The sequence below is a fragment of the Ambystoma mexicanum genome, chromosome 2q, assembly GCF_040938575.1.
Source record: "Ambystoma mexicanum isolate Mex_15411 chromosome 2q, UKY_AmexF1_1, whole genome shotgun sequence".
NCBI lineage: Eukaryota > Metazoa > Chordata > Amphibia > Caudata > Ambystomatidae > Ambystoma > Ambystoma mexicanum.
This window is the reverse complement of record NC_090924.1, coordinates 124,236,656-124,258,188: the sequence shown is the minus strand read 5'-3', so window position 1 is coordinate 124,258,188 and position 21,533 is coordinate 124,236,656. Positions and strand designations below refer to the sequence as shown.

The window sequence follows — 21,533 nt, the reverse complement described above, 5'->3', positions numbered from 1 at the left end:
GCAAGGCCCATGACGTGTGGCGAGAAAGAGGAGTCAAAGATGATCCACAGCAATCATTAATAGCGACAAATACATTTTATGTGGTTTAATATTTCTATTTTTTCACATTTCAACATCAGAGCACTCATAGGGCTGAATGTTATCCTTTCACTGAGCATGTGCTGAGAGTTTTTTCACTTTCTCGCTGTTCACGATACAGCGATTAATGCCATACTTCATTTCCTTTTAAATGTCATCCATGTTAACATTTGCCAATGCATTCGGCCACATTTGCCTCCTAATCAACATTTTGCCCTTTAATCCGACAGTAGTCAAAGCAGTGGCCAAAAAAGACATAAAATGAGAGGATGAGCTGGTCTCTAATGTGTAGATTGTTGAGGAGCACATGCCATTTCTGTTGCATTTCTTTGTACGCAAATGAGAATGTGTGCAAAATACAATGGAGCACAGTTCTGTCATCTCAAAGCTGCTGTTCACACCCACCCATCAGCCAGTGGCCATCGTTTCAGAATGTGAAGGTACCTCCATTGTGATCCAGACATGGTTGGTGAGACATGAAACTAAACTGAGCAGGGATTTGGTAAGTGTTGAATGGTGGAAAAAAGTTTCTATTAAAAAAAAAAGACATTCACAGTGTTTTCCAAATGACAGGAAAATGCATTACACCATCGGGAAGTGCTAAGGGGAGCAATCAGCATTCAAATGTTGGGGGGACACAGAGGGTCAAATGTATGTAAAGATTGCAATGAGGAGAGGCCTATTTGGAGCCAGATGTCTGAAAATGATAGCAAATTTGCACAACCTCGAGTTTCCTTAGAATGAAAGCAGCAGTGCAACATACTAGAGTGATGAAGGAACCACTCAGAAGATGCATGTTTCCCGGGGATCGCATTAAAGAGAGGACCCGGATCACCCAACAGAAAGGTAGGGGTCACAAGGAGCAGAAAGATGACACTGCAGCACCGGGTTTTATGGAGGGCAGGTGCATGCAGCGGACTTTATCTAGTGCATTAATAGGGAGCCACGAAAATAAACCCAACCTTAGGTTGTGCGCAATTGGGCGTCTGTGTCTATTATTAAGAGCATAACCACATCCAAGAGAGGACAACTGGTGCTGATGGTGGGATCCGAGGCTCACAAGATCCTCTAGCTCTCCAGACAGTGTCTCTATGAATTGATTCTTCATTCCAACAACCTTTCTCACCAGTGGGGGGTCTTTGGGGAACCTGCTTGTGTGGCCTCTCCAGGGACACTACTTTATGCAACACTGAGTGTAAGGCACCCACTCACGTGGCCCACTACAGTGCCCAAATAGAATCTGTACACCATTAAACCATGCCGTGCAAGCTTTGCACGTATGCTGTGTTTGGGCTCTCTTTTCACAGATAGTTCAAAAGCAAGCAAGCTATTGTTAACTGCACCACAACATCCATTTCGCAAAGTGGCTGTTTTGGGCATGTACCTACACGTGGAACGGATTTTGATAACTTCACCTTCCAGTTCAAGCACAGCCACACTCGCTGTTGCCAAATGTTACCTCAGTGTGTTGCGACTGTGACAACCGTGCTCATACCCTATTTTCACTAAAAAGGGACAGATTGTTTCTGCACGGTTTCAGACATTCCCTGCACTGGTGCCTCCAATAAATAGTTCATACAACTCGATTTCCACATAGTTCAGCACATCACTGATACCAGGTGCCTGAGGATTAAACAAAGGATGCTTGAGTCGTGATGAGGGCACTGCTATTTGATATGTCAGACACCCCGTTTTAGGGGACTGGGGCGGGTCAGAAGGAGGACAGTCTCTGACTTTTCATCTCACTGATGTTTTTAAACAATATGGATCAACGCCTATCTTTGCCTACACTGAATCAAATAAGGTGCCTGTCAGCGAGTCCAAAGCAGAATCGATCCACTTTCCCAACTAACCTTTTCTAACCCTACCACTATTATAACATAAATCAGGAGAATGACTCCCCTCTGCAATAATATGGCTCTCCACCAAGTTCACCTCAGTAAGCAATTCTCGAATAGCTCTTCGTCACTACTTTTATCAAGTCCCTCAATTCTGATAAAAGGGTTTTTATTAGGTTTCCAGCCTCCGCTGTTATTTGATCACTTTTTTATTCCTTCTTATATGGTAACTTTAACCAACATTTAGGACTTTCCTCTTGTCCTCCCCGGGTTGTTAATCTTTATCTCACAGTCTCTAGTTTCTCTTTGGGCCTTGGTATTTCCCATTTCAAGCCAGCCTTCTGGTCTTTCCTGTTTACACTCGTCCTTTATTTGCAATAGCTCGGGACTTTCTACCTTTCTTGTTTCTAAGTCTTCCAATAACACTTGTCACTTTGTGTTAATACTTTATCTTGAGTAGCGATTCTCTTCATTCACTTTCAATATTTTATCTGGACTGGGACGAGTAGAAGCATTCCAATAATGTCCTTCAGTCCACCTCCCAGGTCTCCAGCTTTCCCCATTACCTGTTCTGCTCAGGGACAGCGTCACCCGGTTTCTTGACGGGGTGGGACTTACTCTGCCACTTGTCAGGTGTACCTCCCGAAGTGCTTCTGGTAATCTTCTTCCCCGTAGCCTCCTACACAGTATCATCGGTATCTCGTTTTCCAGCCCGCAATTCAAGGAAGTGGTGTCAGCCTTGTTCCTGCACCCACTGCTTCACCCCAGCTCGAGTATGGTCACGCCACCACTTTCCTCTCCTCTGGGGTAAGGATGCCTTGAATACAATTTGGTTTCTCTCTTCTCGTCTTCTTCTGGACGCCAGGCTTCTGCAATTAACCTTAGCTTCATCTTTGACATAGGACGCTGCACGTCCAGCTTCTAGTCTGCATCCGCCTGTGAGTGGATTTGTATTTCGCGGGTTCTCTCTCTCTCTCTCTCTCTCGCCGGCTTCCCGATGCTGTGCGTATTCAATCCCTCCCTTTGCAGTCTCCGCCATTTCCCTTTATGACGTAGCTGTGGGATTTCCCCGGCACATCTTGCAGACCTTTGTTTCGGTTTGCTTGATAGTCTGTATGCCTCTATAAACCTTTTTCCTTGTCTCAGTGAAATGCAACTTTTACATTTAATGGGTCACTATGGTTTCCTGATGACAAGTAACACACTATAGTATGTTGTTCTTCATGTGTTTCTTCACTGGAGGTATATTATGGGTATATTTGTTAGGGAGTCCTTGTTCCCTGGTGAGGCGTCTCTCCCGTTGAGGTCTCGCTTGCCTCTACCCCTAGGGAGGGTATTGTGTAGCAGTTTCACCTCTCTAGCCTCACAGGGAAAGGCTCCCCCTTGGGGAGAAGTGACAGATTCCCCTGATTTGTCACAGGCCCAACAGAGAGCAATGGATTTGGCCTTTTGAGAACAGTCTTGAAAAACTAGTCTGACTAGTACGCAAGAAGATACTTCATCAATCTAGTTGGACATGAGGTAGAGGATTTTCTGCCAACATTCTCAGGTAACAAAAGTCTTTCAAAGGGAATTCTCCAATCCACAAAGGGGTATCGATTATGAAAGGTACATTACAATGAAGCATGTCAATTGCTGGAAAATTGTTTGCCAGGTTCGCCATGCGTTTATGCACGATGCTTGCTCAGTGAGATCCACAAATTCAACAATGAGGAAGGAATCCAGTTATCGATTGTTTATAGAACCACTGACACCAGCAAAAATCCTTCTGTTGGCATGAACAGAGATGAAAGCGGGCCCCAAAGCAGTGCAGATATGGAGAAAGGCCACGCTCGCAATAATACAGCTGATGCCGGGGTGGAGACGCAACCAAGAGTGAAAGCAATCACAGTGCACTGCCATGTGACAGACGAAAGATCAGTGACAAAACATGCTACTTCTCTGGATAAAACCTTCTGCACAAATACAAATGTCTGGCTATGAATCACTAATGTGGCAAATTGAACAATGTTCTAAAGACTGTGTATGACCACCAAAGTAAACAAACAAAAATAAACTAACCAGAAAGACTACAAAAAGGCACACCCGCTACATGGAAATCAAGCATGATAATTCCATGGTGTCTGGCCCAGAAAGAACCTTCGAAGAATGTATCTGTGTGATATCGCTGCAGGAAAACAGTCAGCATGGGGTGGTAGTAGTACGCTTTTATTGGTATACAAAAGAGGTCTACCCAAAATGTAACTCCCTACAACATAATAAATACTAGAAATATATGGATAAAAGTTTTACTGCTTAGATACACAAAGAAATCAAACATGGAACAAGTTAAAAATAAGAAAAAGGGATAAAAACAAATAGAATTAATAACCGAGTATTCTATTTCATAAATATTCTCTATACAGACTCTTGACAATTCCGTTAGACATTCCCTGGCCAATAGTTAAAGTTTACTCAGAGATCCCCTATTAAATGCTCAGCAGCACCTTACTCCTGTAACGCCATGCTCTCAATGGGACCAAGGTTATAGCAACAACTAAAGCCAGATTCTACGTTAACCTACAGGCATTAAAGACAGGTTGCAGCTCTCCAATACCACAACTGAACAAAATGGCTTTTCAGCCATTTTAGAAGCTACAGTTTAGAACATGGGCAAAGAAAGGGGAAATTAACACACGTTTCTGTAGGCTACGAACATAAGTGCATAGCTTAATCGTGACGTTCAATGTCCTCCATCTATCCTCCAATACAAGCTTGAAAGTCTACAAGAGCAATTTAAAAAACAGACGGACCGGTTGGCAAACTTTATCGGCCCATGATGAGATGCGCTTGCGCATCTCATCACTGGCACCAAAGAACAAATGTACCCTATTCAGAAAGGGCATTGGACAAATATCCTTTTTCACACCTTTGTGGATTTGCACAAACAAGGCGGCATATATGCACATCTCAAATTCACGAAGGCGGCCAAGTCTTACTATGCTAGAAATTCAACAATTAAAAACATAAGTTTAGTGATCGGGTACATAAATTCAACTTTGCAAAAAGTTGAAATCAAACATTCTAAATCTGTGGCGTGGTCATTTCACATTTGTGGATGAAATCTCTCTCCTAGCATATAAAATTGTAGTGTAGGAAAATTACCTGGCATTAAATCAATTTGTCCACGTGAACGTAGTTGCCTGCCACCCTAATCTAGTGCCTTGCCACCCTAAACATGAACTCAAGGGCTAGAACAGCCGACCAAAATTAGTGAGAGACGATGTATGTCCATTACATCAGGAAAAGAGATGCATTACTTTACAGCGGAGTAATTTAGTACAGCACGTATAAGATGCAGACTGGATCCTCAAAATATTCATCATAGCTGGTAGTCAAGAATGTTTAGAGTGAATGGAAGAATGAGAACAAAGTTGTGATTCATTTGGATGTCCACAGGACAAGTTGTGATAGAAGATGAAAACACTTAATGTCCTTTTATTGTCTGGTACTTATCCACTTTGTTTCCTCTGTTTTAGAAATTAGTCACTTGACTTCCTCCACAAAGGTCTTCTGCAACCCACCGTTTACAATGAAGCCTGCAGAAATGGCAGAGTCCCAGAGAATGGAGAAGGCTGATGGATGCAGATAGGAAAACCAGATGACGAGGCGGCAGTACACCCTTTGAGGAGGCAATTAAAGGTCTGTGAAATCGAGGACAAGTCCTTAAAAAATCATGAATCCTCTAGCTCATGATGGACTGGGTGCAGCACACACCAGCACAAGGAAGGGTGAGTCATGATTCAACAGGCCCCATCATCAGGCAATGCGACAGAAGATGCCCCCAGAAACATAATTAGCAACTGACCATTGCTACACCGGAATATACTCACTAGCTTGGACCCAGCCATTGTATTAGGCATATATTTTAATTACACATAGCTCAGATCCATTCAGGTTAAACAATCAAACCAAGTACATAGGGGAAGGGGCTCAGAAAGAAGTCGGGAAAGATTGGCCCAAATAGAAGAGACATTTATCCACAAATCATTTGCTCCGAAAAAGAGAACAAAGGATGTCAGGATTTGTGGTGGTTGCAAACAGGATTACTATAATTGGTGCAATCTTTGGGACTAGTGCATCAGCAATACATGCAGTGTCTCTAGAGTCGTTTGTACAACAACTTCAGAGAATTAGGCCAGGATTTCAGGTACATCCAACAAAGACTAGATAAAGTTAGACTGGAACAAAGTGAATTGATGCAATATGCGAAACAAACTATTCTAACTTTCAACATGAATGGAACAAAGCATAAATGAAATGTTCAAACATGACATTAGTATAGGATGTTGTGAATTTAGCGAATCCGCTAGAAATGGTACGGGCAAGCTTTGTAAGAGAAACTGAAGTCTGGGTATCTGAGTTAAGTTTGTATCATCTGATGATGGCGAGAATGACGAGTCAATGCAAGAGAAGACAGCATTTGAAATGCAAGTGGATTCCCCTGTATAAAGATCTAGAGCAGATAAAGACTGCATTTTTATTGGTGTGTCCTATATACCACGCCAGAGTGGATATATCAAACAAACATTACACAGAATGTAGGTGTCTGGCAGAAATGACTCATGAGATTGTGGCATTTCAGGCATGGGTGACAGGTCTGTATTTTAATTCCGACATTAGACATGTGGAAAATACAAAGTCCAGAATGATATGTGCTCTAGAAAGGCTTTCCGATCCTGACGCAACAAATGCTTTTGTGGATTACAGATAGACTAATGGGGTAGAGAGAAAAGTGAGGTGTCAATAAGCACCCGAAAACCTGAGGTATTAGAACACGCCAGATTGGTCAAGCATACATCGATAGTCGGTACATGCATTGAAAATTACACACCTGAGTCATGTTTAATTTGTGGAAAGACAATCGCAATAAAATGTTTTCTTTGTAGCAGTACCTAAGGAAACAGTGAAAACGGTTGGGTGAATAGCATTATTCTATGCAGATCATGACTAATTTGAAGGAAGAGTGGAAAACCCTAAATGTATTCAAAATAATTTACTTCCCTACGGATCCTAATGTCAAGTAGCTTTTGAGACACAAGGAAGCACGTACAATCAAAATCAACATACAGAAAGATAATATCACTGTGAGCGATCTGAGATTGGCAGACGAGAATATAGTCACATGGATTGCGTTGCAGTGGTCAGAGAAGAGGTTCATATTTGTAGGCATGCGTCTGGTCATTATTATGACCTGGCTAGTGACGCTTACAGTGAGGTTGCATGGTAACGACACTATAGTGACAATTATGGAGAAAAGGAGAACCTATGTGAATATGGCGCATGATATTTAGACATAGAAATACATCTGAATTGTCTTTCAGCAGAGTCTCCATGTTTGATGGGTATCCTCTGCGGAAAAAGGGGGAAGATGTTGTAGAATTTCAGGAGAAACACAGATTTTGTACTGCAGGTGTGTGAACATTAGCATAAAATATGAATAAGAGGGAGAGTATAGTACAGTTAGGTTTCAGAGGCCATACAAGTAATAACCTGGATGCTCTAGCCGCAGGTGCGCAAAAATAACAGGGCTTGCGCAATTGCAAGTGGCAATTAAACATGAGCTGAAATAGAAAGGCAAAATGACAGGACTTTTTGAAGGAAAATAACAGCGTGTTGGGGATGGAAAAGAAATGTCCTGCTAAAGTAAACCTTGAAAAGAGCAAGCTGCTTTCCATACAACAAGAGAGCTCAATTGTTCATATGAATAGAGAGCAAAAGGGGAAGAGGAGAAATGTATGTAAGATTTCTGTAGGCAAACTTAGAAGGATTGTTGTTACAAACTGGACAGTTTAAACCAGCCTGGAACGAGGAGGGACGCAAGTTACAGAAAGAAGCACATGATATGGCAAGAGGTGATGTAGAATAGAAAGGGTTAAGGAATAATGTACGTGTGGGCATAGCAAGGAAAAGGGGTAGAACTACAGTGACACAGAGAAGAAGAAAAACAAGGAAAGAAATGAGTTGGACCTTTGACGTTTGGGAAGGCTAACTTTTTGTCTCTCCAATGGCTGTTGCTAGGATTTTGAAGGCGATTTTCGGGATTAGATATTTTGTGTATTGTCTGGATGCAAAATAAAAAAAATGGCCCGAGGCCTAGCTGGGGGAGGATAATTTTCCAAAGCTTGGACTGTTGGATAGAGAGTTGGAGACACAAATCCATTACTGGGGAGGAAGAAGCCACTGAAAAAAAGCAGAGAGATCAGGAAAAAGCTAACCTAGGCCAATCCGACGACAGAAAGCACAGAGGGCCTCCAGCCCCAATGTGAATGGTCCGTTACATTACAAAGATGTAACTATCCTCACATTTCTGATCAGTAAAGTATCAATTGTGACACAAAACAGTGTTTCATTGACCTTCTAGTATCTGGGGTTGGTGAACAGAATGTTCTAAATTCAACTGGAAGGATCCCTTCTTATGCGGAGGCTCTTGCGACATGAGGGTGGGGTCACTAGCGAAAGAAAAAGAGAACATAGGATTGATAACAGAATGTTTGTTCGCGTGACATTTTACCTTCTGAGGGAAATAACAGAGTTTCGATCAAGTTGGGATTACAAGTTGCATGCTACCAGCTAGTAACTTGAAATGTGTGCCCAGTTAAAACTATATATTAATCATAAACTATATGTGTTTAATTAGAAGATATTTGCAATAATTCTTTTTGATAGGAATAAGATATTTCTATAATAATTCATGTAATTGTCAAGCTCATGGGGGGAGGAGGGGCACGCTTCTCCAACCCCATTCGCTGAGGAGTGAAGCACGCCCACAGCTTTAACTTTCAAGCCCAGCCAAATGGACTGGGCAGAGGCCCAGCAGAGGCTTCCTTTCTGTGCACAGATATTGCTGGGAGCCTACTTTTTTGAGGGACTTGGTGCAGGTTGCTAATGCAAGGTCAGCTCAATCTTAGCAGGCCCACGCTTCTGGTCAACGCACCTGTGACAAGTTAGAGGTAAGAGCCATAAAAATTGCCATATTGCACCATTCGGGGGTCTCCAATTGGCGAGGGATTAGCTCAGGTGTGCGCTCCCTGCCTTTACTGTTTTCCTGATCGTGCTTACACTTCTTGAATTGGATTACTTTTTCGTACTATCCCTGGTTTTTGTCACTTCCACTGAGCCACTTATGCATGTGTCCCTGCTTTGTCCTGCTCGTCATTGCCTTTGGCCCCTGACTATGCACAAACCTTTTTTCTTAGAGTTCACACATGCATCTTGTCCTCTTTCTGTCCTGGAACTCTGTATTTTAGGGACTCTTTGCATTACAAGTTTACTTTGTCTTTTTTGAGCTTGGGTTTTCCTTGGATTCTTCGCTTTATTTTCTGTATTACAAGTTCACGTTGGACTTTTCATCTAAAAACTTAACAATATTATGCATAATTTGCCCTTAACCCCCACCACTCAATTTTTTCTACAATACAGGTAGAAGCTTTGCATTGGGGTTGTGGCACAAAGGTCTTACATCCGTACCAATTCAACCTTTTAAAATACCTTGTCTAATGCCCAGGAAATACATTACAAATTGGTATGTTTGTTATACAAAATAGGAGGGTATCGAGTGCTAGTGCTCCATTACATGAGAGGATTACCATTAGCTAAAAAGTGTACATGCAGAACAGCAAAACATACAAAGGAGCTCAATATAAAGAATTAATAAAATACAAGCGTAATTAGAGGTACTCCTTTCCAATCACTTATCAATGACAGACAGTTGAAAGATCTTTTTTTTAATAAAGGATGGGGAATCAGTACATGCAAAAAGAAGGGGGGGCAATTCTGCAAATAGAACTAAAGGGCAGGAGCTCGAGAAAATGTTATTAAGTGGCATAAGCTTTTTCAACGTCACCCTAGATCAGTCGTGGGCAATCTGCGGCCATTCAGATATGTTGCCTTACAACTCCCATGACTACCCACTTTGCAGACTTAGGTGGGATATGCATTGTAGGCCAAAAGATGTGGTGGCCCGAAGGTTTCCCATCGATGCAATGGAACATATGGATGGCTGACATGTCAAAACATCATCTTCTCATATGTTGCTAAAGCCCCCTTACCAAGGATTTGTCCACCTTATCCTTAGACTACAAATTCTCCTTGGCTTCCTCGTTAACCATCTTGACCGCTTCCTTGGCCACAACCTCTGAAAGTTTTCTCCTCTCCTCTCCTCTCCTCTTATTCCCCAATCGAGCCAGAAATGTATTGTATTGTATTCATTTATTTAGCACCATTTCCCCATTTTTATGGTCTCAATGTGCTTTGTGGTTGTAACACCCTTGGGAACCAAAGTCCAGGTATGGGAAACATTCAAAGAGTGGACTTTAAGATGTGTGCGTGCATTCTGCCCGTATTAGGATTTAAGAGGGCTGGCTAGGCTCCAGTAAGCAACCCAAGAGGTCAGGTACATGGGCGGGTGCTGTCAGTGGTGTAGACGGTGTGCTAGTGGAGGAGACGCAATGTGTTCCCAGCTAGACCTAATTTGTCATAGGTCGTCGCTGTATTCTAGAGTGCATGGATGGTGACCCGTGTCTGCGGCATGTGTCCACAGACGGGGTTGAGTTTATTCACAACTCAAGCTCAGACGAGTTTATCTTCGATGTCGCTTTGTCCGGTTTTTCTGACCTCTGAGTCTCCCAAGGCGATAGGCTGGTTCTTTGAGTGCATCTTCTGGCGGGGTTAGCATATTACTATTGGGAAGGACCTGGCTAGTGGCTTTCCTTGGGTGCAATACGCAAATCAATTAAATAGACATTGCCACCTACGGCCTAAGACCAATGGTATCCTTTCCTGTCCCCAAAAGAAACAACCATCTAAGTGCCTCGTGTTTATGCCCCGCTGGAGCATCTTAGTGAATCACCATTCCTACCCTCAAAGGCCATCTAAGTGCATACCAGGTCCTATACCCCAGTTGAACTGTCGTACTTAGTCTTTACCTCCAGAGAAAACCTATGGGTTGAGTGCTTGGGTAAGCCCCTTAATAATTTGGTGGGGCGGTCCAACTGAGTACATAACATATCCTGTCCCCACATCAAACTAGGCGCGCTACAGTTGCTACCTCTAGAGGTCCTTTCAATTCGAGCATTCTGTCTTGATACTTTTAAGTGGCAACATTCAAGGTACAATCAGATTTAAGGTGGTGTTCGGTAACCAGAGTGCACCAGTTAGAGAGATGGAGGACCGGAGAGTGGGCGTTCTGGGGTGGAGGAATGATGTATGATCGTCTGTGGGAGTGGAACAGGGTCGAGTTTATCCCGGTGTGCCGCTGCAAATGCTGCCGGTATCTGCTGTAGCGTCAAACCGGTGGTGTATTGTTGAGTCTGGGCCAGTACATGGGTGCAAGGAGCAATCAAAGGATAGTGTGGAGGAGGGGTTCAAGAAGAGGAAGGAAAAAGCCAGGTTTTGAGAGCCTTTCTGAATGCGAGGTGGTTGTGAATGCTTAGGATGTGGAGGGGGAGAGAGTTCCAGAAGGTGGGAGCTTGGATGGAGGAGGAGAATCTACCCAGTCTGGTGCAGTTATATCGGGGGATAACTAGGAGAAGTGCGGCACTGGATCGGAGGGCCCTGGAGGGTCGGTAGCTTGTGAGTTTATCTTGGAGGAATTCAGGACCAATGTTGTGGATGGCACAGTGAGTAATGCACATGTCTTTAAAGGTGGTTTGTCGACCAATGAGGAGCCAGTGTAGGACTCTCAGTGTCGGGCTGATGTGTTCTCTAAGTGGGAGGCCGCTGACCCAGTGAGCCTCTACATTTTGGATTCTTTGAAGTTTCCTAAAAGTTGGAATGCCAGTGCCCCTAGATAAAGTCAGTTTGCAAAGTCTGAGCACGAGAGGATGAATGGGAGGATGGCAGAGATTCGGTGTGGGTAAATGAAGTATGTGAAGATTCGCCTGAGGATGCGTAGGTGGAAAAAGCAGGTTCTGGATATGGAGTTGAAGTGTTGGGAGCGGGATAGATTCCAAGGTTTTTCCCCAAAGTGGAGGTTGCCAGGAGGAAGCCTAGAGAGTGAGGCCAGGGGATAGGTGGGGAATGAGAGCGATATTACCGCAAACTAGGATTTCTGTTTTTCCAGGGTTTTGGATGAGGTGGTTGGTCGTCATCCGAGAGGCATGATGAAAGATACCGACGGGTGGAGCCTGGCAATTTCGAGGATGATCTGGGTATCATCTCTGTAGTTATAGAAGGTGAGATTGGGGGAGCAGATGAGAGCAGAGAGTTGGCCAAGATGGATAATGAAGAGGAGGGGAGATAGGGAAGCTCCCTGCAGAAGCCCTTTCGGCACTGTGTAAGAGATGAGGTGAAAGGGTGGAGGAGCATAATTTGTGAGTGGTTGGAGATGAAGGAGAATATCCATGTGAGAGCAGTGTACTTGATTCCTAAGGAGTGTAGCCTGTCTAGGAGTATGGTGTGGTCAATAGTATTGAAGGCAGCCAAGAGGTCAAGTTGGAAATGGGCCAGTAGTTATGAGGAATAAGAGGGTCAAGTGTTATTATTGTGAGGAGGAGTCTGATATAGGAGGTTTAAAGGCTTCCGGGAAGGTTCCTGTGTGAGGGATTGGTTAACGATTGAGTGTGCAATACTGCATGCGCAGGTTGATGTTAGGATTCTTTTGAGGAGTGAGGGCGGGCATGGGTCTTCAGGGGATCCTGACGGGCGGCTTTGCGCTAGGAGTGAGAGGAACTTCTGGTGTGAGATCGGGGAGAAAGAGGAGAAGGTTTGCATTGGGAGGGAGTAGGGACAAGGGATGGGAGGTAGGATAGGGGCCTTGTTGCTATTTTAGAGAGGATGGCACTATGTCAATTGATAGCGATGTTATGAAAGTGTTTGGATAAGACATCTCATAGGGATTGGGAGTTAGGTGTGGCAGGGGATGAGCAACCTGGCAACTTGAATTCAGAGATGTAATAAACAAAGGTGTATAGTTTGCCTCTCATGTCCAAGTTAGATTTGCAACTCACAGGCTACAAGCTCCTCGTTGCCTAGAGGTAGCTCTTGCTTACAGTGGAAGGCCAGATACCCAGTAGCTTTCTTTAGCTCCTGCTCAATAAATCCTTATTTTGGTCCCTGTCACAGGAAGGGAAAAGTGGCACTTCGCTTGAGAGGGCATTCATCCATGCAGCGGCTGAACCCACACGCAGTGGGAATGCCTTCCATGGGAGAAGTTAACCACTTTATAAACAGGCCTCTCTCAAAGAATCCCATGAAGAGCCTAAACCTTCAAGGCCAAGGGACGCCATGAAACAGTCTGCGCTGTACATATCAACAATTTCAAAAAAGGGAGGTGGGGGCATAGGAAGACAAGGAGTTCATAGAACGTTGGCAGCCAGTTTCCTGGACAGACAAAGAGAAAGCCAGCTCTGCTTCGGCTGAGAAAGGGCACCTGGTTGATCATGCACGTCGCCAGCTCCTCCTTGGATGCTTTACTGTGTCCCCTCTCTTTGTTCTGTAAAAAAGAAAAAAGAAAGTGTTGATATTAGTCTGTAAACGTACTCAAAAAAGCATACTCAGGCATAGGTAACAGAATATGAGACGGTATAGTAATCCAAATGGGAAACAATAGTACTAGAAAGGTCACATCACACCCGAGTCCATTTTACATTAAATAAACCACTCCAATAGCTACACCTGACCCCACAACATGAGTACAGGATCCGCGGATCAGCACAGGAGACCCTACTTGTCTCTTCCCCAGATAGTTACACTTTGTCTTATGTAAACTGCAGTGTGATTATTTATAAAACAAAGTTCCGCAAAGCACGCTTGGCAAAGCATCGGACTAGGCGTGAACAGCACCTTATGCATTTGCCTACCGCAGAGAGTAGAGGTCTGCCCATACATTGCACATCATGCTGAACTGAAGCTCATACCATCTTGTCCTGGTGAGAATCACTACACGATCCCACAGTTTTAGAAATGCATTCTGTGCCCAATGCACTGTCCGCAGGGTACGGAGATGGTTATGGAAATGCTTCTTCTGTGGTCTATGTGGCAGATGAGTTGTTGATGGCCTTGGACAGGGGCTACCCATCAGTCCTTGTCACGTTGCTCCTGTTGGCATTGAATACTATTGACCATTATCGGTTAACTCCCTCAGCTTCAGGACCTGGCTCTGATTGGAAGAAACTTCTTTGGAGGAGTCTACTTTTTCCTGCAAGGCGGGATGCAGGAGGTGAGCACGGCTCCCTATGTCTCGTCAGTGGTCTCTGTCCCACAAGGGGACGCTCAGTTTGTCAGCTCCCCAAGTTATAATTCAAGTGGCTGTCAGGACCCCTAAGGAATATTATGCCGAGACATGGCCTGAGGGACCAGCACTATCTAGGTGGCACATGGATCCATGTTTCAGCCCTGAAACCGCTCTTGAATCCTTAAAAAACTGTTTGACCAAAGTTGTTGTTTTCATGGCAGCAAACTGCATAAAGGTGAACCTGTACTAGAAAAAACGTAAACAATTGTTGTGGGTTCAGAAAGGTGACTGAAATTAGGTCAGAGATTGGGCGAGCTACTGTCTGTTAACGGGGACTAGCATATCCCTATCCCATCGGTACTGGATGAGTATTTTCAACTCAGAACCGTCCGAGGCCTGCATCCCCTCTTCATCAACTGGCCTAGAAACGTTTGGTTCATCCTTTTAGGTCAACCCGTTTAGATTCCAGAAATACCCTCTAGGGAAAGCTGCCTAGTAGTGCTGAATGCATCGGCTCAAAGGCTTCAACATGCTTCACGCATTGAGTATCCAAATCTAGGTGAAGTACAAGCTGGCCATCATGTCTGAGATCTCTTCAGGTAGAAAGCCCAGTATAGGGCAGCTCTGCATTGTCTAACTCCTGAGCGGAGGTTTCTCACTGTGCTATGGCATGGCCGCGCCTTCTCACATGCAAGTCTGGGCTCTCGAATGCTCTACCAAATGATCCAAAATGTGCATTGATGTGGTCTGTGTCCCGGATGCCCTGCAAAACACTTTTGTGTTTTGACCATTAGGCGGTGCTGTAAGCATTGCATATAAGATGAAATTGTCTGGGGAAGTAAAGACGGGAGAGATGGGATGTGAGGAGGAGCAGAGCCTGTGGGGGTTTGGACTTTTACCCACCCATTGACCGCCAATGTCCTTGTTAATCCTTATGGCCATTTCCATCCACTACCTTCCTCTCCCTGCCCAAGACACATCCCCTGGATCTCTTTGAGCTAGCTCTCTGCATTCTGAGCAGCGTTCTAAAAGTAATGGCTTAATTGCAGCTATAAACCAGCTGCTGGTGTAATAAAAATGCCTTAAGCAAGTGTGCTTTAAGACGCTTGATTTATAAACAGTATGTGTGCCATTGCACCTTTTCCTTGTACTGACTTACCGTTATAAACAAGCACTGGGAAAGTCAACAGAATGGGGTCTTGCATAAGCATTTGCCAAGCACTAGCATAATACGCCCCTGCACTAATACCATTTACAAACTGTTGCCAACTTATGGCCAGGTAGTACCATTGTGGCAGTGCCTGTAAAATCAAAATCCCATGCCTACACAAAAGCATAAAGCGTTGGCTTTGCCAATGCTTGCTTCAATTGGCAGTTCCCATCTGTATTTTATTCATGTGCTTAGATCGTTTTAAATGTTAAACTCCTACTCCAAAATACATTTGATGATGCCAGACGATTTGCTTGCATGTTGAGTAAGATCGCTGCTGGGATCTCTGGCTGATCTGCAGGTTGGAATCCCGGCAAGACCAGCTCAGCCGTTTATCCTTCCAAGTTTCCTAAATGAGTACAATCTTCAGTTGGGTGATAATTGTATGTAAATATCCCATGTAACGCGCTTTGTCGAAAGCGCTATATAAATAACACATCATTATCATGAACTAGTATACAAATAGTACATCAGGACTGGTACACCATTGTGGCGCCTTTTGTGCTGCCTCAATGATTCCATATTACCCACAAACAAAATCCTCCGACAATGATTTTCCCCTTAAAGTAGCCAAATAGCCCACAAGACTCTGGGCTGGTACGGGCCTCTGGGGAAGCCGTGCTCACCCATCATCAGGGCTGAAATGCTGCAAGAGGGCCCTGGTTCACGTCTGTCCTTGTCCCGCTCAGTGTCTACTGCAGGCCACACGGCCTCCTTTATTGGAAAGTCTGGTCACATGCCATCCAGATACTACCTACCTGCCCCCAGGCGTCTCAGCACATGGCATCACTGCAAAGGGCAGTAAGACTGAAGGCAAGACCTGTCTGGCCCAATCCGGACCTGTAGGTTCCATGGGCAGAGCGGACAATTTCAAGCTGAAAACAAATAGCCAGGCATAAAATGTCACACGCCCTCTCCATACTCCACATACACAAAGCACAACATTTCCTACTCGCCAAGAGTCCATTTTCATTAAGCAATGGGCTACTGTACTGGTGAGTGCAACGTTTGAAGCCTATCCTAGTGCCTCCATCTCTGCTCCACCTCACCCTCTATCCAGACTCCCAAATCTAATTTGATACTAGAATACATACATTCTGCTTCTCAATGAGCGTGTACTGGCCATTAGGATCTGCACTTACAGACCCTTTCTGTTTCCAACTAAAAGTACCTTCAATGTTCTCTACTTTAAACACTAGTTTTGGTCACCTTTGGTTTTGTCCTTTTAATTTGTCATTTACAAAATTGTGTTTTGGTCATCTTTGGCCCTGTGGTACTCTTGCACTACTACTGTGCTGCCTCAGGTTCACTGCCTACACCCTCTCCCCACTACCATCACTCCACTCCTTAACATCCCTCATGCCCTTCGCATTCACTACTCTTCCCTACCGCACTCTGCTGTAGCTTTCTCCTCCTCTCAGACTGCATGCCTCACTCCCTGTACGGTTACTCATCACACACTCCCTAACTTTTCTTAATTCCCTTTGAAATCTCTCCCCCTTGCAGCTCACCCACCTCTCTTCCACCCTGTTCTCCACCTCTTCCTGTTGCATCCCTACCCTTCATCCGCACCCACAAAAAAACCTTGGCCAACCTACTTTCTATATCCTCATATCTTCCTCACCCAGACTTTCTCACCCACACCACCACTCTACAAACCTGCACTTTCTGAGGCTTCTCCTTTGACCACCACTCACCTCACTGCCTTCCACCCGTCGCCCGAAGCCCTAAATCGCCCCTCAGATCTGTCTCTTCAAAACAGAAATGCAATGCCACCTCTGTAAGTGGCATAAAGACTACCCATCATCTTCTCCTTGTTAATAAGGAGGCCCACCTCGCCTTCACCATTGGATCTTGACTCTGCCAAAGCTAATTACTACCCTATGATCCCCTATGCACACAAATGGTCCTAAACATGGCAAGCCATGCTGGTACTTTTTTCGACTGTGTGTTATGTCTTCTTCCCTCGCCACTAACAACTTTGCCCAGAACTGCTCATCTAAAATTGAAAAAAAGAATGCATGCTCGTTCCCCTCCAACGTCTCCCTGAGAATTGGCACCCATCATTAGGGCTACCAACCCTTCTTGCTCCCCTACTGACTTGTTTGTTGCACGGGCAGTCATGGAGCTTGCACCACTCAACTGCTCCCACCTCTCTGCTCTCTTCAACCTAACTCTTTCCCTTGGAGTCTTCCTAGGTTGCTTCAAGGGAGCAGCTCTCCTACCACTCATAAAAGAGCCCTCCGCTTACCCCAATACACTTGCCAACTACTGGTCTATATCTCTTCTCATTCACTATTCCAAAAGCCTCGAAAGACTCGTCCAATAGGATCTCTGACTACATGGACATTCAGAACATCTGTCACCCTCTACAATCTGCATTTCACAGCCGTCATTCTATAGAATTGACCCCAGCTCATGTCCCTTACTGAGCTCTGCTCACCACTGCAAACTATCTAATATCCGTACATGTCTGAACTGCTAGGCTGCTGCCGATATAGTAGACCACTGCTCTTCCGGGGACCTTTTCCAACCTTTGCATATAGGACGCTGCTAAGGATTGGCAGGATTACCTTTCTCGTCGGTCCATTTTAGGGAACACGGCCAGTCCCGATCCAACCGCTCCACAAGTCAGCATATGTTCTCTAACTCCCGGTTCCCTCTTTGGCCACATACTATTCACCCACAGCACCTCCTCCCTCCGTCAACTGATCTTCTCCCACCCCTTGCTGGAGGACACTTAAATCTTCCTCTCCTCTGCTAATATATCTGCTCATCTCACCAGCCACGCCACACGCCAGACCCCCGAGCACGGAGGGCTACTTTCAGATTTGCCGCAACTGCGATGAATATTAAAATAGCAATGCTACGACTCATATGATCGCGTTACATCAATAAGCCTCAGATGAAGAGCAAGGACTGCTCGAAACACGTGTCAGGCTGTTGAATTTTGATGTTTTGCAATAAATGTACAACATAAGCAACAATTGATTGATTATTGTGTTGGCGCAGTGAGACTGGAATCATTTCCTTACTTTATTTTACAGGCTGCCCAAGTGGGGGGGGGGGGGGTTCCTCACACAGAGATGTGTGTCTTGGGTAGGGACAAGTATTCTGCCATTGTTTAACCCAACTTGTTTCCCTCCTATGTCTGGTGTTGGTTCACATTGCTATTAGACTTGTATCTCATTACAACTGTCTACAGTTGGTGCATTTTAAAGGCGTCAAGAGTGAATTATGGTACCACATAGATAATTGTACATATTAATCATTTTAGCATTGCCTGAGCACAAAGTGTGTCCTTTTGTGTGACTGTTTATATAACTTGAACCTTTATAAAGAACTTTGTTATCACTAACATAGTGTGTGGACATTCCTTTGTGGGGTCTTGGGGACTGCACTGTACTTAAAAACCAGCCTACATCACCTCCTAAGAACTTAAGCCTTGATTGCTCGGCCATTGCTACCGCTTAGAGAATCTTGGTTGGGGTGCTCTGTGCTTCTACTCTGCCATATAGAGGGCGGAAGTACAGATAACCCCTCTCCAGTCTCAACACCAGGCATTTACTGCACCTGGCTCTCTTAGGCAACCTCTGCCCTGCCCGCTTTCCTGCCCGCCTCCCCTTCCCCTGATTGGGTCCTCCTCAGAGGGTGCTTAAACCTGCTTCCTGGGACCAGGACGCTGCAGACCACCTTGCATCCTGGACCCTGCGAGGTGAGTATCCCCCTTTTTGCTCTCTGTGACTCAATTTTGCCACGTTCTGACCCTTCCATCCTTTTGTCATCTTTCCAGGCCCCTAGCTCAATTTTTAAACTTTCTGCCCCTTTCTCTCCTTTATTCATCTGCCCATGCCACTTGCTCCATTTTGGCCACTTTCTGCACTTCTACTACCCATTTCTCTCCATTCTTCTTCTTTCCATGCCTCTGCCTCCATTTTCACCACTTTATGCCAATTTCTGCTCCTTTCTTTCTCTTCATTTTTCCATGCCTCCGGCTTCATTTTTTCGCAAATTTCTGCCATTTTTTAGCCCCTTTCTCTTCCTTTTTCACCTTCCAGGACTCTACAATACCTGCCTCTCTTAGGCAACATCTGCCCCCTTTCCCCCCGCCTCCCCTTCCCCTGATTGGGTCCTCCTCACAGGAGGTGCTTCTTAGCAGTGTCCGTCAGGGCAGCCCCTGCCCAGACAGCCGTTCGGCTCATGACCCCAAAGCAAAGGGCAGATCCAGAGGAAGCAGCTCCAGGCCGTGTTAGCCTGTGGAACCTGCAGCCGTCAACCAGCAGCGACTGACAAGGTAGGAGCGGTCCGGACAGGGGGGCTGTCCGACCCATCTTATTACTCCTTTATCATATCATCTAAAAGCCTGTAGTTTGTTGTGCATATGTATGCACATGTATGACAGCCATATCCAATGCTTAAGCCAACTGTGTAACTTAGCCATATCTCGCATCTATGTAGATTGTGTTAGTCACCCATATTCACATTCAGACAGATTGGGTCAGGTAGCAACATCTCACACCTAGGCAAATTGTCCACTTTTGTACTCACGGCAAAGGCACTTACCCTCTGCCCTGGTATCCGAAACCTTGTAGTAACTGCCTGCATTGTTATACCCCCATCTAGACTTTTCTCTCTCTAGCCAGGTGTTCCAAATCTAGGTGCCATTACATTTTACTGTGTACTGCTGTATCCCTATTTTGACGTCCCTCCCCCTATCCAGGTGTCCCAAATCTAGGTGTTTCTGCATTTTACTGTCTACTGCTGTATCCCCATTTAGGCATCTCTCCCTCTATCCAGGTGCCCCAATGTAGGTGCTACTACATTTTACTGTCTACTGTTTTACCCCATCTAGGCATTTCTCCCTCTATCCAAGTGTCCAATCTAGGTGCTACTACATTTTACTGTCTACTGTTTTACCCCATCTAGGCATTTCTCCCTCTATCCAAGTGTCCAATCTAGGTGCTACTACATTTTACGGTCTTCTGTTGTATCCCCATGTGGGCATTTCTGTCACTATCCAGATGTCCCAAATCTAGATGCTATTGTGTTTTGCTATCTACTGTGGTACCCCCTTCGGGCGCCGCCCCTCCACTCTATCCAGGTGTCCCAAAACCAGCTCACCCATCTACTGTTGTACCCAGTTGGACGTGCCCCCTGCTAGTCAGTCACATAATCTGGTGTGTAAGCAGCGGCACACAGTAACAGACCATCGTCCTCCCTTCACACCCCCCTTGCTCCCTCTGGGATCCTATCCCACTGCTCAGACTTTCATTCCAGCGAGACCACGAATAGTGAGACCAAAGAATCACTTTGGACCAAGAAAAAGAACACTACAGTCGAACTCCATCCAAGCGCATGGTACGTATTCCTTACACCACATTTGTGGACACAGGCCACAGGCACGGCCACCCATCCATGCACCCGAGAATGCAGTTATGGCTATGCTATTCCGGCCTAGCAGCTCACATTGCCATCCGCACTAAAACCCCTGACGTACCTCAAAATCTATGCCATTAGTATACAGCAACAACCTATGAAAATAAAATGTGGTCTAGCTGGGCACACATTGGATCTTCAGCATTAGCACTGTATCCTAAACCACCAACAGCACCCATCCACGTGCCAGACCTCTGGGTTGCTTACTGGAGCCTAGTCTGCCTACCCAAGTCCTAACATGGAAAAATGCACACATGCATTTTCATTTAAACTCTTAGAACCTCCTACACATGGACTGCGGTCACCAAGGGCATTCCAACCACAAAGCGCATTGAGGCCATACAAATAGGGAAAGGGCGTTATATAAATGACAAATACAATTATTAATCTGTAAATCGCTCAACCCAGCATTCTGGAAGGTCTTGACTGATCTTTGGAGGCTATCGGAGTACTGTCAGAAATCATTAGGTCACCTTGTGAGCAAGGGCACTTTAGTTGGCCTACTCATGGTGGATATTTTTGACTTTTACCTAAAAATTCCTCCAGATCTGATCAATATAAATTAAGTAGACATGGTGTGTGAGAATGCAGCCCTGTCTAGGGCCTCTCTCTGTTTTAATTGCTAGTATTAGGGACCCTTGATGATCTAGCACAATGGTCTTCATACTGTGGGGCTGGCACCCCTGGGGGGTGCCGAAAGGATGCCCAGGGTGGGGTCGAGGCTTTCCCAAAAGGGAGTACGGGAACTGCTTTTAAT

The 21,533-nt window shown here is 45.0% G+C and overlaps 1 protein-coding gene across 4 annotated transcripts in view; it reads right to left on the bottom strand.

Moving 5' to 3' along the window:
* ABAT (4-aminobutyrate aminotransferase) overlaps positions 1–21,533 on the bottom strand; it is a 719,432-nt gene that overhangs the window by 145,733 nt on the left and 552,166 nt on the right. For all 4 annotated transcript variants that reach the window (XM_069647042.1, XM_069647043.1, XM_069647044.1 and 1 more), the window contains one exon: positions 13,327–13,389. In XM_069647042.1, coding sequence (XP_069503143.1) covers positions 13,327–13,389 — 63 coding nt within the window. The remainder of the gene's footprint in view (positions 1–13,326; positions 13,390–21,533) is intronic.